Raw genomic sequence first — 13552 nt, forward strand, 5'->3', positions numbered from 1 at the left:
GTTGTGGGTGTGATTTTTGAGTGGTAGATTATAGCTCTTGTTGATTTTGTTTTCAAATCTGGAAACCAGCATTTCCCCTCTCCAGCCCTAGAGAAGTATATCAAAGCCCCTGCCTGCACTGTGATGTGTGCCAGTTATTTCTGCTCTCACCACAGGCAGGCTGGATAGTTTCCAACTCCAGCTGGGGGAAAGGGGTGAAAAGAGGTCTTCTGTTGCCATGGCAATGGTCACCTTGAGGTCTGCTAGTGACTTAGGCTGTAGGGATCTGTTGATAGGTACTTTCCAAGTTCATGTATACACAGGGTTAGTCCAGTTAATTAGGTGATGGAGTTGCAAACAAGTGACTAGATTTGTTTTGAAAAAGATCTGCAAGAAAATGGTTCTTTCACAAAATGTTTTTATCTCAATGGAAGATGGAGGTACTTTTGTGTGTATGTGTGCTTGTGCGTGCATGTGTGTGTGTGTGCATGTGTTTTTGTGTGTCTGTGCGCTTCTGAATATTTGCGGTTGTCACCTTTACTTGGTGAAAGGTAGTAAAACAAAAGGATATGCTATAACAATAAGTGTACCAAGTTGTAGCACTTTTCAAATATGCATAGAGCTGCACAGATAGAAATTGGAAAAAAAATGAGAAAAATGACTACAGACAGGTGTGAGGTGTGTTTTCCAGGTGCTGTCAGGTGTTAACCATACAGGAAGTGATAGACATGTTTCAGGTGCGGCATGATAAAGTACAGGGAGTACTGATATAGAACAGGTGGTGAAAGGTGCACCTTCCTGGATGGGAGAGTGCTACTCAGGTGTACAGTAGGGGATTGTTTGTGGTAGGCAATGACCTGGGACACAGAATGTCCACACACTGACACAGAGAAATGAGAGAGAGAGGAGAATGAAAAAAGGAAAAACTGAGGGGAGAGGAGAGGAGAATGAAGGCTTTAGGGTAAAGGAAACTGAATCAGTTAGAAGAATTTGTCTCGTTGAATTACAGCATCAAGCAAGGGCTATCAATTTTTTTAGATCAGATCAGATCAGATCAAATCAGTATAAACCATAAAAGAAGTAGCATGTTTTATCCTAGGGGTGAAGTTGACCAGAAATTGAGAAAAAAAAAAATTTAGATTCGGAATTTTCTTGCAATAAGGCGCTGATTTTTCTCTGCAAGCACTATTTTTTGATATTTTTTTCACAGGTAGCATCTTTTGTACGTACAGGTAGCAACGTTAATTCACCTTTATCTGCGGAGTAACCTTTATCCGTAGTATTTAAAAGCGGAGTATTTAGGGATATTAAGCCAACGGACGGTGGTTTCAAACTGCAGTATTTAAGAAAAATTGCAATTCGAAACCGTGGACCGTCCGCTTGATATCCCTAAATATCCTATTTTTAAATACAACAGATATAGGGCACCCTGCGGATAAAGGTGAACTCGCGTTATGCATCATGCATCTGTTTTGTCCTCCCTCAGTCTGTAGCTGTCACTGAAGCACTTCAATCCATTTTTCTTACCTTTCAAGTCTCCCAACCCTCAGCTGGAAGTTGTCCTAGGTGGGAAAGGGGTGGGCTGAGGTCAGTGTTCCCAGAGGATGTGGATTCTGTGACCTAAACAGTTAAGGTCTCAGAACACAGTTTTTCGGGTATGGGGATTTACATGGTTAAGGACCCCAAAGTGAGGTGGTTCGACGACTCAAAACCTATAGTAGGGTGCAGATACAATTCACAAGAATTTAGTATGTTGAAGTTGAGGGTACAAGCTACAAAATATCTGAAGATGAGCATAGATTTGCTGGCTCGTTTTTCCATAACAGACACTTTGATTTGACCCCCAGCGGAGGTCATGGAATTGCAGGCGACGAACAGGAAGTGCCGGTAACATATCAAGGCGCAAATTCCCGCCGGCCGAAAAAGCGACGTAATCCAACTTATACAGTATGAACACCGATGTATTCCTCTACTATTCACCACAGATTCCATCTCGCTGTCGTGCACGGAAGAATAAATACGGCCTTTGCAAGTACCGCGATGCACTATTTTAACCCGAACTACTTTTGGGGACGGGGGTCGCGGATAAATACTGTGTTATGAGACCTTAACCAGACTCTCTCTGTGTGTGTAGGTGCTGTCATCACATAGTGCCTTGGTGAGCCAGAGACCAATAGCTACCAAAGCTGCTGCAGAACTATCTTGGTAAGCATTTCAGTTATATCGTTACTCTTTTAAACATATTCAAACCTGTACTTTGAATTGATCACTTCTGCATAACAACAATATTATGTCTGTGGACACCTTTGGTATTGTTCTTATGATCCAATTGTTAAGATTACTGGCTGCCAGGTATGAGTGCTGGTACAAAAATTCTGGTGCAGGTTGGGTTTTGTACCCCCCCTAGCATTGTCGTGCTGTCAACAGGATTTCCATTAAAAATTCAGGGGACAGAAAAAGATTCAGGCTGGCTAAGACATTGCGGCATGCTATATATAGCTACTTTGGTTTCTTCCCTACACAACTTACTGTTTGTTATGGTTTCAGCTCTGGTCTAGGCTCTTCTCATTTCATACTTGTCAGCACTTCGGAAAACCACAGGACTGTGTTGTTTTGTAAACAAAACATGGAGCACGTGGGTGGTCATGACTAAAATATAGAGATTGTTTTCTGCTATATGGTTTCTCAATATGTCCCTCTGCTGGCTTGCACATGTTTGATGCCCAGCATTTTTTTCACAAAGATGAGGCCAAGTAAAGAGTCTGATTTTACATGCAAGCTTTATTGGAGAATTCAGCAGCTTAAAACACTTAGCTTACCAGAGGTGTTATCCCCAAATGACCTCAGGTATCTATCCTTATAGCTGTGACGTTTTTGAGCTCTGATGATTACGTTAAGTTGTGTCTCACCCTGGCTGTCTTACGGTTCCTTGAGGTTGTCCTGAAGCAGTTCACTCCTCAATGTTAAGATTACTGCCATTGAATTAGAATATATATGTAAATTCCATATCAGATTTCTAGTATATTAATCCTTAGTCTGTTCTCTCCATGGCCTCATGAGATGTTGCTCCCAATAATTTTTTTTTTCATATCTGAAAGCACAATAATCCTTTGCTAAGACAGCGTATTATGATTTATATGCATGATATTGTATAATATCAACATCTTTGTAGCTTGTAGCTTTATAGGAATTTATATTGCTAGTGGGCTCATGAGCACGTCTTTTAATATCATGTATCTTGTCATTACAGGAAAGGACACAATGCAGGGCAGCAGATCAAAGAGCTTCAGAGCTGCAACAGATTCTGGCAAGACAAAACTTTTCACTAGATCTTTGAGGCGGACCCAAGGTAGTTCTGACATAATAAAGCATGCCGGTATCAGTACAGGTTCCAGTACTGGTACCAGTATCAGAACCAGTACCAGTACCAGACCTGTAAGACAGACTGTGGTACCAGGCACTGCTGAGTTGGCACAGGGTACCAATATCAGTACCAACATCAAGAACAGTACCAAGTCTGTGAGGCAAACGGTTGTACCAGTCACTGCTGAGGTGATGAGACAAGGCACCAATGCCGGTATCAGTGGCAGTACCATCAACAGTTTTGGTACTGGTACCAACTCCAGTAAAGGTACCAGGTCTGTGAGGCAAACAGTTGTACCGATCACTGCTGAGGTGATGAGACAAGGCACCAATGCCGGTATCAGTGGCAGTACCATCAACAGTTGTGGTACTGGTACCAACTCCAGTAAAGGTACCAGGTCTGTGAGGCAAACAGAGGTCCCAGGTACCACTGAGATGACTCAAGATTCCAGTACCACGTTTGTGCGGCAGACTGCTGAGATGACCAGTACCAGGTCGGTGAGGCGGAAGCTTGTCCACAACGCGTGCTGCGGCTGTGGGTTCACCGTTCCGGCTGACAGTGAGCGAGTCTCAGTGCAGGGTGAGGTCTACCACTCGGCGTGCTTCAAGTGCAGGAGGTAAGTTCATCTGAGATATGAAAGAATCTTAGAATGACATAAGGAAGAATTTTACGGCAAATAAACTTTTATTTTAAGCCAATACTGTACACATTCCCCACAACAGGTGGATTGATGGCTATGTGGAAGACATAGCAGGACACGTATATTGAGGAAGTTAAGATGTTAAGAGGAGGTAAAGAATAAAAGGACAGAGGAGTATCTGATTATCAAGATGTCTCAGTAATAGCAGTAAACGAGTGCCCTCTAGCAAGCTGTGGTGGTATAGCAGTGCACAGTGTGCATAAAAATGATTTCAAAATCCCATCGCAACATCTATTCTGTCAGAGCTAGCTTACAGCAATTAAGCTGTAACATTGCCTCCCAGAAGTTATCAAGTGCAGATGATAACTTCAAGTATCTATTTATCATGAATGCAGTATGGCTCACTCAGGTAAAGTTGTTATGATATAAATAAGGAAGATTTCAAAGGGCTCATTTCAAAGGACTAACATAATGCTATTTATAGCGCATTAGTCAGACACTACCATGATACATCTACATTGTACCAGCAGACACAGATGTCTTGGAACAGAAAATTTACATTTTCTAAAAAGGAAATGAACGCACAGGAAGGATGGCTGGGAGGATAAGACGATGATTGTAACAAAGCAGAGCTGACTGTATGAGGAAGTTCTGTTGTGTTACAATGTAGGGGTGGAAGTGCTTTGCTCTAGATTAAGGCTTAAAGGAGGAAAATCTTGTACTAGTGTAGTACTGTAGTCTGCAGTTACTGTGAATTGGATGTGTATCACACTGATTTTAGGATGAGGTTGATGATATAGGTTCAGGCTATCTTTAATTTTCCATGAGTGATTGAATTATGACATATCAGAATTCAAAGATAGACTCTTTCTCTTTCAATATAGCAGGAAATTAAACAAATTTACTTGCAAAAGACAAGACTGAGAATGACTGTAAAATACTGGTACATAAGCTAGTGGTGGTTTAGATCATTGAAAGTTGGTTGTTCTCAAAATAAAGATGACTAACAAAAGAATTCATTGGAGACCATTTAAGGTTGATTGTAGGAATGTTGGTAAGAAAAAAGGGAAAGGTAAAAAGTAGGAGTAAGGGAAAAAACAACAACAGAATATCCTAGTCAGAAAATAAATGCTGTTTTAATCAGTGTTAAGAGTTGAAAGCTGGAAGTAGTGCAAGTAATTTGATGTGACAGATTCTGTCAGCTCACACCCTCTAGCCGCCATGGTTTGGCTCAGTCTCACCTGGGATCCACAGCAGACCTCAGATCCTTCCTCCCTCTGAGACTGCCATGGCGGAAGTCAACTATCTCTTCAAGAAATGTGACCTCTTCCTTCTAACCACTACATGTTGGGAGGAAGTGTTTCTTAATGTATACATTGTAAAATGACCTGAGGTCAATGGCTTCGAAACTCTACCTTGCCAACGAGTATGAAAGAGAAGATACTAGAAAGTTTAAAAAAAAACCTTTTGACTATTTATTCCTCTTTATCAGTTTTTAAAAAAAAAAACTGTCTGCTTTAGGGCTGGATACCGGTTCGGCTGGACCGGTTTATACCGGTACAACATCCGGGAACCGAGTCCAAAAAACCGAAAGTCATGAACCGGTTTTTTTGGACCGAATCTAAAAAAATCAAGAAATCTATTGTATATGGAGATCCCACTATTACTTTGGCAATGAAAGGCAAAAATACCCATGAATCAAACAAGATTAGCCAACAATAAATTTATATTCGTTGATCTGTGTAACTGTTGCTTCCATTTAAGTCAACAATAAAAATGCGCTACGAAAAAATAACAAAAAAACAAAACAAATTCAATCACGACACGAGGTACGCACCGAGTTTGAGTGGAAAGTTCCTCAAATATCCTCGTAAATTTTCACTCTAAATGAAGAATCAGCGCTCAGAAAAAATAATCATGGGGCAAACAACATTTCTTCTTTCTTGTGCATGTGTATTCAATCCATATTTCAGAGTTTGAAGCGTATCTATGTCGCCTTGAAGAAAGAAACTTCAGCGCCCGACGAAAACAACAAGCCGCCATGTTAGATGTATTGTCAGTATGGTCGCAAGGTGGCGTTGTTTGGAGTTTTGCTGCGACGTGATTGGCTGAAGTTGCTATATTCTCGCGTGGTTTGGTGAGAACCCACGAGACTTGTCGGGGGATTCAACACGATGGCGCTTGTTTTTCTCCGGCGGAAAGGTTTCATTCTTCGGGCTACTTATTTTGCGCCTCAAACTCGGAAAAATGGATTGAATACATGCTCATAAGAAGGAAAGAAATGTTGCTTGTCCCATGATTAATTTTTCTGTGAACTGATTCTTCATTTAGAGTGAAAATTTACGAGGATAGTTGGGGAATTTTCCACTCGAGCTCGATATGTACCAACCTCGGCCTCCGCGGAATATCGACAGGGACAGGATCCGGTTCAGGTTCAGGTCCGAACCTGAACCGGATCCTCTGGACCTGAACCTGAACCGGACCTGATCAAGCAAAAAGGTATCCACCCCTAGTCTGCTTATTTTACCAAGGAAAAGAATGATAGTAATGAAATTGTGTCTGTAATGCAAAAGGACACATTGAATGTATGGAATACTCTCCCTTGTAGTTTACTATACTAATTATGTACAGTCTACTTGGTAGAATTTAGGAAGCGTGTATATTTAAAGATACAATCTTTGGTAATCTAGCAAGTCCAACTTTAAGATCCAGGGTCAGTGGGTAACCCATGAAGGTCAACTGTATCCTTTTCTGTACAAAAGGAGAAAATTACAATTCCATCCCAGGTCACACACCACAGACCTTCCACAGATCAGGGCTGGGGAACTTCCTCTGCTGTGGATTTGGCAGGAAGTCTTCTGGTGCACCAGAATAACTTAGTATAGTAACATGTTTAACGGGTAGTTCCATGGTTAGGCCATAACAATTAACATTCTTGGATCATTTCAACATAGATACAGGGGAATAATATATCAAACATAGGACTGAAAGAAAACTTGAACCTGACCCTGAAACTGTATATAAAAAGATGCAGACTGCTCCTCCAGGCTCTGTTGTGCTTTTGATCTTTTTGTTCCACACTATCCTCCCAGAAACAACCATTTTAAGTGACAGGGCCTGACATTGTCCGATTCCAAGGAAACAAAGCTAATTAAGTTTGAGAATGAGAATAACAAATATATTTTGTTGGTAGAACAGGTAAATTTTCTTGTTACATTCATCTACTTCACCTTAAGATTGAAAAAAAGTTATCTGTAGTTATAGGCATCATAGATAAGCTTATCTATGCAACCAGGACACTAAGCTTTTTATTGTCTGTTGGATACTGATACTAGCTTTTAAGATATTATACCAGATATATGGCAAAAGTTTGTATCTTTGAGCTTCCTTTTTTCTTTCTCTGTGGGCCACATTTTGTTTCACAGTACAGTAACTTTCTATAAACAGTGAGTTGGTTTGCTTGTGCTTAATGGAAAGCTTCCAGGCCCAGCCATGTGGGGCAGTACTGTTTCAGGCTGAGTTCCTTATCTGTGTTATCAGCCTGGTAATGAGTGTGGGGGTTGCTATGAAGGCAACCAGAAATCACTGCAGTCAGTTCTGTGCTGAAAGCAAGTCTGGGAACAGTTATCACTGAAGAGCCACTGCACATCAAAAAAGTTACCACCAGAACGCAGAGATGGCAGAAGGGGGAAAACTTCGCAAGAGGTCTAACTCTGTAGCGGCAACTCTGTATGTATTGGAAGTTTTTGTTTATTTTTGGTGTTAGTGATTCTCTTGACTCTTTAGGAATTTGGTTGCTATGTTCTGTTAGAAAGTGCAGTCAAACTTGTCTATTAGCTGGCCACACAAGTAGCTAAAGTAACTATGCGCTGGGTTGAACTTTTTAATACATAGAATGCCAATTGTCTGTATTGAATACATGTAGTTACTCATACCAGTAGAATAGACTTTAAAGTAATACACAATTGTAAAAAAAAAAACAGTTGATATCTTGCCATACGTAAATGGTAGTGGTACTAAGATATATGAAGTTAAATACATTGTAGCACAGGGAAATTTCCATGCTACATTTGTTAAGACTTAAGAGCGCATGTTTCATAACTTTCTTCTTTGTTTATTATTGGTGAGCTCAGCACAAATATACATGACGTTTTGTACTTTTCATGATTTAGGTTTCGTTGTACTGTAGACATACTACTGTAGACAGAGGTATTTAGGCAGCACTCTCTGATATTGGTGCTGTCATGGTCTGTACAATCAGTCATACTGACTGTCCTTTCTGTGGCATGTTGGCAGAATGCTTGAGTTGATAACAAGACACAGAAGACTTGTTGCAATGAGAGATGTGTCCCTCATCCATGAAACATTGTAGATGTCTTTCTTTTCTGTGCCGATTCTGGGTTGCTCGAAAAAGGAAAAAGCATTCTTCTGTTCTCAAACTCCACATTGTTGTTTTACAAAGAGATGTTATCAAGGGAAAAACTGTGGCCGCAAATCTTGTTCAAGTTGTTGTTAAAAAAGGTACCAAAAAGTTTATTGAACCTATAAATGAAACTGTTTGTAATTTCATTGGCTTTATACTTTTTTAGTAAAAAGTGATTGATGGCGAATGCCCAGAAACGTCCATTCCGGAGAAGTCCATTGCTGCACAGATCTCAAGTTTTTTGCTTGGTTAGAATATGTCAAGGGTATCATAGAAAGTGACAATTGATAGAAAATATGCTAAATCGCATCTGTTCCAAAAATGAAAGATGTCCAGGTGCACTAACTTTGATACTATCTCAGTTGCTGAGTGACTCTCTGCTTAGAAAAGTTAGAAATAAGGTACATGTAGGTTAACCGTTAAGTGTTAGTTCAAGAGGTGAGATTTTGTCTTGCAGACTTTTGTCTGTGGGTGGTTTGATAACATCAACTGGGAGGAGATTACTTTGTTCTGTTGACAAAACAGAGACAGTAGACCACAAGAATGTTTAGCCTCACCTTGACAGTACAATTGGGACCAACCAATTACTGCTATTGATACAGATACAGATAATACTTCTAGTGTATTATTTGCAGCCAGTAGATACCCAATTTTTAGCAATGAGGCTGATTTACGTGCCCGAGGCACCTGCTCTAACATGGACCCCTGTTTTGCGTCCCTTCTGAAAGACAAATTTGTGAATTCTTGAACTATCGCTGAGTGGAACTTGTTGCTATTATGCAAATACTGTAGGGGCATCCTCAGCAGAGCTTACAACTAGATGTTCAAAGGTTAGGTGTGATAGGTCGTTCAGTGTAATATAACCAGCTGCTGCCACTCTACGTACCTGCGAAGCTGATGTGTTGCGCTGAAGGGCTGATCGGTTACACATACACAGAAAGAAGCAGTCTGTCAAGTCTGTTTCTATTGGGCCACAATAATCTAATTAGTTTAATTAATTGAGTCTTCAGGCGGTTGGATTGAAAAGGTAAATACTGAACTGGACTGTCAATGTCATAACAAGGTGTCAGGTGAGTCCATATCTTCATACTCACAGTTTTGAGGAAGTGAATATTGATGCAATTTCTCCCATCCTGGTTACGTAAATGCAGTTGTGATAATTGACTGACAAATATAGTCTCTACCAGACTCCCGCCTGGCCGAATAGTAACAGGAGACTTACCTTTAAGACCAAGTTAGGAATAAAAGCCTAGTGGGAGTTAATTGGCCTAGGACTAGTAGGAGTGAACTGACCGGCCTAACTTGATAAACTGCAAAAGACTAAATGAGATTCCATGGCAACTTATTTGTCCCTTTTTGGCCAAATTCTTCTCTTTTTTTCATCCAGTCTGCTTGGAGACTATGACAAGTTAGTACATGTACTTAAGGTAGTCTATATGAAGATTAACTGTCTTGCCAAGAACCCTCCCATGCTAACAAGTTAAGTATGGCAACAGGCACTAAAACTGTAACAATGTTCCCTTGGCAGGACCTAATAGATGGCCCACAATCAGGGGTACTTAAGCCAGGTGGTCAAAGGGTCCTCCTGGCTCCTTTGTTCCTATGTGACCATGAATAGACTGCTGTAGACAAGTCAGTTGTTACTAGGGAGGGATGGTTGTAGATTTAGCATGAGTCAGGCTTTGTCTAATACCTTTCCAAACAGAACTAATGTTTTACAAAGTGATGCTTGATAAAAACTAACGCTAGTTCCCCTTTATCCGTGGGGTAAAACCTATATACAGTATTATATAATACTAAGTACATGTATCCACTGGTTTAAAAGACATGGTATTTAGGGATGTCAAGTTGATGGACGGTGGTTTCAAATTGCAATATTTTCAAACTATTGCAGTTTGAAGCCACTATCCATCGACTTTCTTATCCGTAAATACCCTGTTTTGTAGATACACGTGATTATTACAGAACGTGTCACTTAATGCAGACAGAACATATGCAGTAGATTGTTCATTTCTTGACAAAGACTGGAGTTAGACAGTCAATAAAGTAAATTTTGGTGTTGGCATTTATAGTTAAACTTTGTTGTTGACTTCAGAATGTTTCTCTGTTAGTATTACTGTACTTTGATTTTGCACTTGCAAACATGGTTAAAGTGGCTGCGGCACTTTGTAGATAATGTTCACCTGAAACTTCTGCATATAGTCTGCAGTATTCTTTGGCTTGAGTCCAATTTCTGTATGTCATAACCCACTGAGCAATGTGTTGTGAAGGACATGTTGCGCTATGAGTGCATTAATTCATCATTATCTTGTACACCTGGCTGAAGTTATGGTAAACACTTGAGTAGCGTGTCAAACATCGCTGGAACATTGGACCTTCCCCCACTTCACAGCTTTGTCAGCAACAATCATAAATTTAGAAGTGCCAAGGTCATTTCTGGATGAGCTGCTTTTAATTCTTCAGAGTTAGATGTAGAAATTAATTGTCCGAGGTAGAGGAGAATGCTGCCTCAACAGTATCAAAAGAGCCCCCCTTTGACAATGGCACAAACTGCAGGTTCTTAGTCATTTTGTATTGAAGTGTCTGAAAAAGGAGTTCGTGGAAACTACCTTCGTGCGTCATCCTCCATTGAGTGTGGTAAACCCAACAATAGTTTTTTTCACATCTCCTTTTTAGAGTTTAGAATTTACTTTGGCATTCTATGACAGTAGTATTCATTTTCCAACATTTTTTTCTCTATTTATGGCACATATGTTCTCATTTTTACAATGAATATGGTCGAAATTTTGTTTGTTTGTTTTGGAAAAGGACAAAATTGATACCTGCACTCATATAATCAAATCAACATGGCCTAAATAACCAACAAATTGAATTTTTGTGACCTTAGATACAAGTGAGACACAAGCATTATCTTAGCTCTCCATAATTTTTGTATGGGATAAAACAAGCTTGTCATTTATCTGGTTTGGCCCGCAAAGCCAACAAAGTTATGATAAAGCTCATTCTTTCTTTATCTGTCATAAAATGTCTCCAGAGACCAAGCTGTTATTTTCCCATTAAGCCTGCTGACCGCTGAAAATGCTTTTAGAGCTTTTATCACTGTAAACCTAACAGTTTACAGGGTAGACGTGTGGAGATAATGTTGTTGACAGAAATTTCATCAAATACTGATTATAGCCCAGCCTGCAGTACCGTGAGAATATGGCAGGTGGTTCTTGGAGCCAGACGAGAGAATTGAGATAAGCTACATGTTTTAACAACAAGAAAGGCCCTAGACAACATAGTACTTAAATTAAATGTTGAGGTTTCTGAACTTTTGCAACACAGTACATGTGTACTTTTATATTCAGCTATGATATTTGAAATTTTATAAAATCGTTAATTTGTAGTGATCATCCATGTGAAATGTTGTTTACCAAATATCTTTTCACCTTAGTACAGGTATAAATAGGTATAAATTCAACATAAGTTCAGGTATTATGGGCTTAATTTGAGAGACAGACGAGAGTTAGTGTATCTTAGACAAACGTAACGTTAGCTGGTACACATCTGTTATTTACTTGGTTTGTTTCACTGTCTTATTACTTTTGAGTCAAGAGTCTTGAAAACAAATATTTCCATTGCTGTGGCCTGACATATGTCAATGTAGTTAAGTCTTTGACAGTTAAATGAATAGATATAAAGGTAAAGGTCACTCCAGAAGTGACCTCTGCTTTAAGGTGAAAAAGGCCTGAGAACACTACAGAAGGTTTTAGGAAGTAGAGTGAGGTATACGTATGCCAGTTTGAGTAGGGGAGGGCAACAGTACAGTATGGTAAGGAATGCTATTCTTCTGTAGTAGGCCAGAATGTTTTAGTCACTTGGATTCGTTGGAAAACAACACAAAGACATAGTTTTAATGTTACGGCTGTCTTGTTTTCCATCTAAAGTGGTGGTCTTTCCTGTATGAATTGCTGAAAGACATATGCAAATTTGGAAAAATGATTTTCAGACAGATTTTACAACAAACTGTTCTGTGATGTTGAAGTCTAACTGGCAAGCTGACATCTGGAAAATATGATAAGTATGATGTTACTGAAATGTACTTTTGACTTTTGCATTCTATCTTGATTATATGAAAATCGTATGAAAACAGATCATGGGGTAGAAAGCTGAGAATTGGATACTTTACTACTTTGTAAGTTATTTTTTTTCATTGAAACTGTTTGTACTACCATAAAGACGTATGTTAAGTTGTGGTTTACGACCCAGGTGCAAACTGTATGACTTACATGTAAACCTTAACAGTCAAACTATATAAGTCACGCAATATTGAACCCAAGTACACTATTTGGGCTTAACGGTTGTTCACCTTTATCCAAGGATAACATATTCGTTGTTTGTAAGAAAAAATGTACTTAGGTATATAAAGTCGACGGACGGTGGTTTTAAATCAGAACATTTTGAAAATATTGAAAATTTGAAACCACTGTCAGCAGACTTAATACTCCTAAATGTGCTGTTTTTAAAGACAACGGATAAAGGTCACCCCATGGATAAAGGTGAACTAGCGTTACATGGTACATGTTTTTGTGACATGTAGTTGAGTTTACATCTGTTAGTTACACCACACAGCTGTGTACCAAGCTTCTTTACTTCTTTACTTAGCACAATGCTGGAAAGGAACAAATTAAATAGTTTGACAAGTTTCAATTATGATGATTGACAAGTTAACTAAAGAGATGGAAAAACAACATCCGGGTTTTGACATTTTGGATGTCACTGAGAGTGTCACTGACGAAAGGTATTGGATTCTACCTGGAAAAGTCTGTCCGTTTCCAAAACCATATCCAGTTGCTTCAGTAGTTGCTATTTGGCGTATCTTATTGACCTGGATGTATTGTATAACCTTCATCGATGGACCTTTTGGATGGTCTCGATCTTTCATTATAAGCCCATATCTATGCCATGCCTTAGTCTCCATACATACATGTATGTACTAGTAACCAAATAAACTAGCCCCACCCCCACCCCCGGACCCTTTACAGGAAACCAAAGGAAGCTCTCCTTTTAAGTGTATAGAAAGGAAGGAAATAATAATGTGTGTTGATTTATTTCTGTTTGAATAAGTCCCAACTTTCCCCATAAAAATATACAAGAGACACAT

General features: G+C 39.5%; 1 protein-coding gene across 2 annotated transcripts in view; it reads left to right on the plus strand.

The window, feature by feature from the left end:
• Nucleotides 1–13552, plus strand: part of LOC118430412 (rap1 GTPase-activating protein 1-like) — a 124219-nt gene that overhangs the window by 4370 nt on the left and 106297 nt on the right. The window contains exons 2-3 of one of the 2 annotated variants that reach the window (XM_035841266.1): nt 2114–2184; nt 3230–3959. In XM_035841266.1, coding sequence (XP_035697159.1) covers nt 3241–3959 — 719 coding nt within the window. In that variant the 5' untranslated portion in view covers nt 2114–2184; nt 3230–3240. Of the gene's footprint in view, nt 1–2113; nt 2185–3229; nt 3960–7599; nt 7713–13552 lie in introns of those variants that run through there. The other variant, XM_035841269.1, reaches the window with a different exon arrangement.

This window comes from Branchiostoma floridae, chromosome 14 (genome assembly GCF_000003815.2).
Source record: "Branchiostoma floridae strain S238N-H82 chromosome 14, Bfl_VNyyK, whole genome shotgun sequence".
NCBI lineage: Eukaryota > Metazoa > Chordata > Leptocardii > Amphioxiformes > Branchiostomatidae > Branchiostoma > Branchiostoma floridae.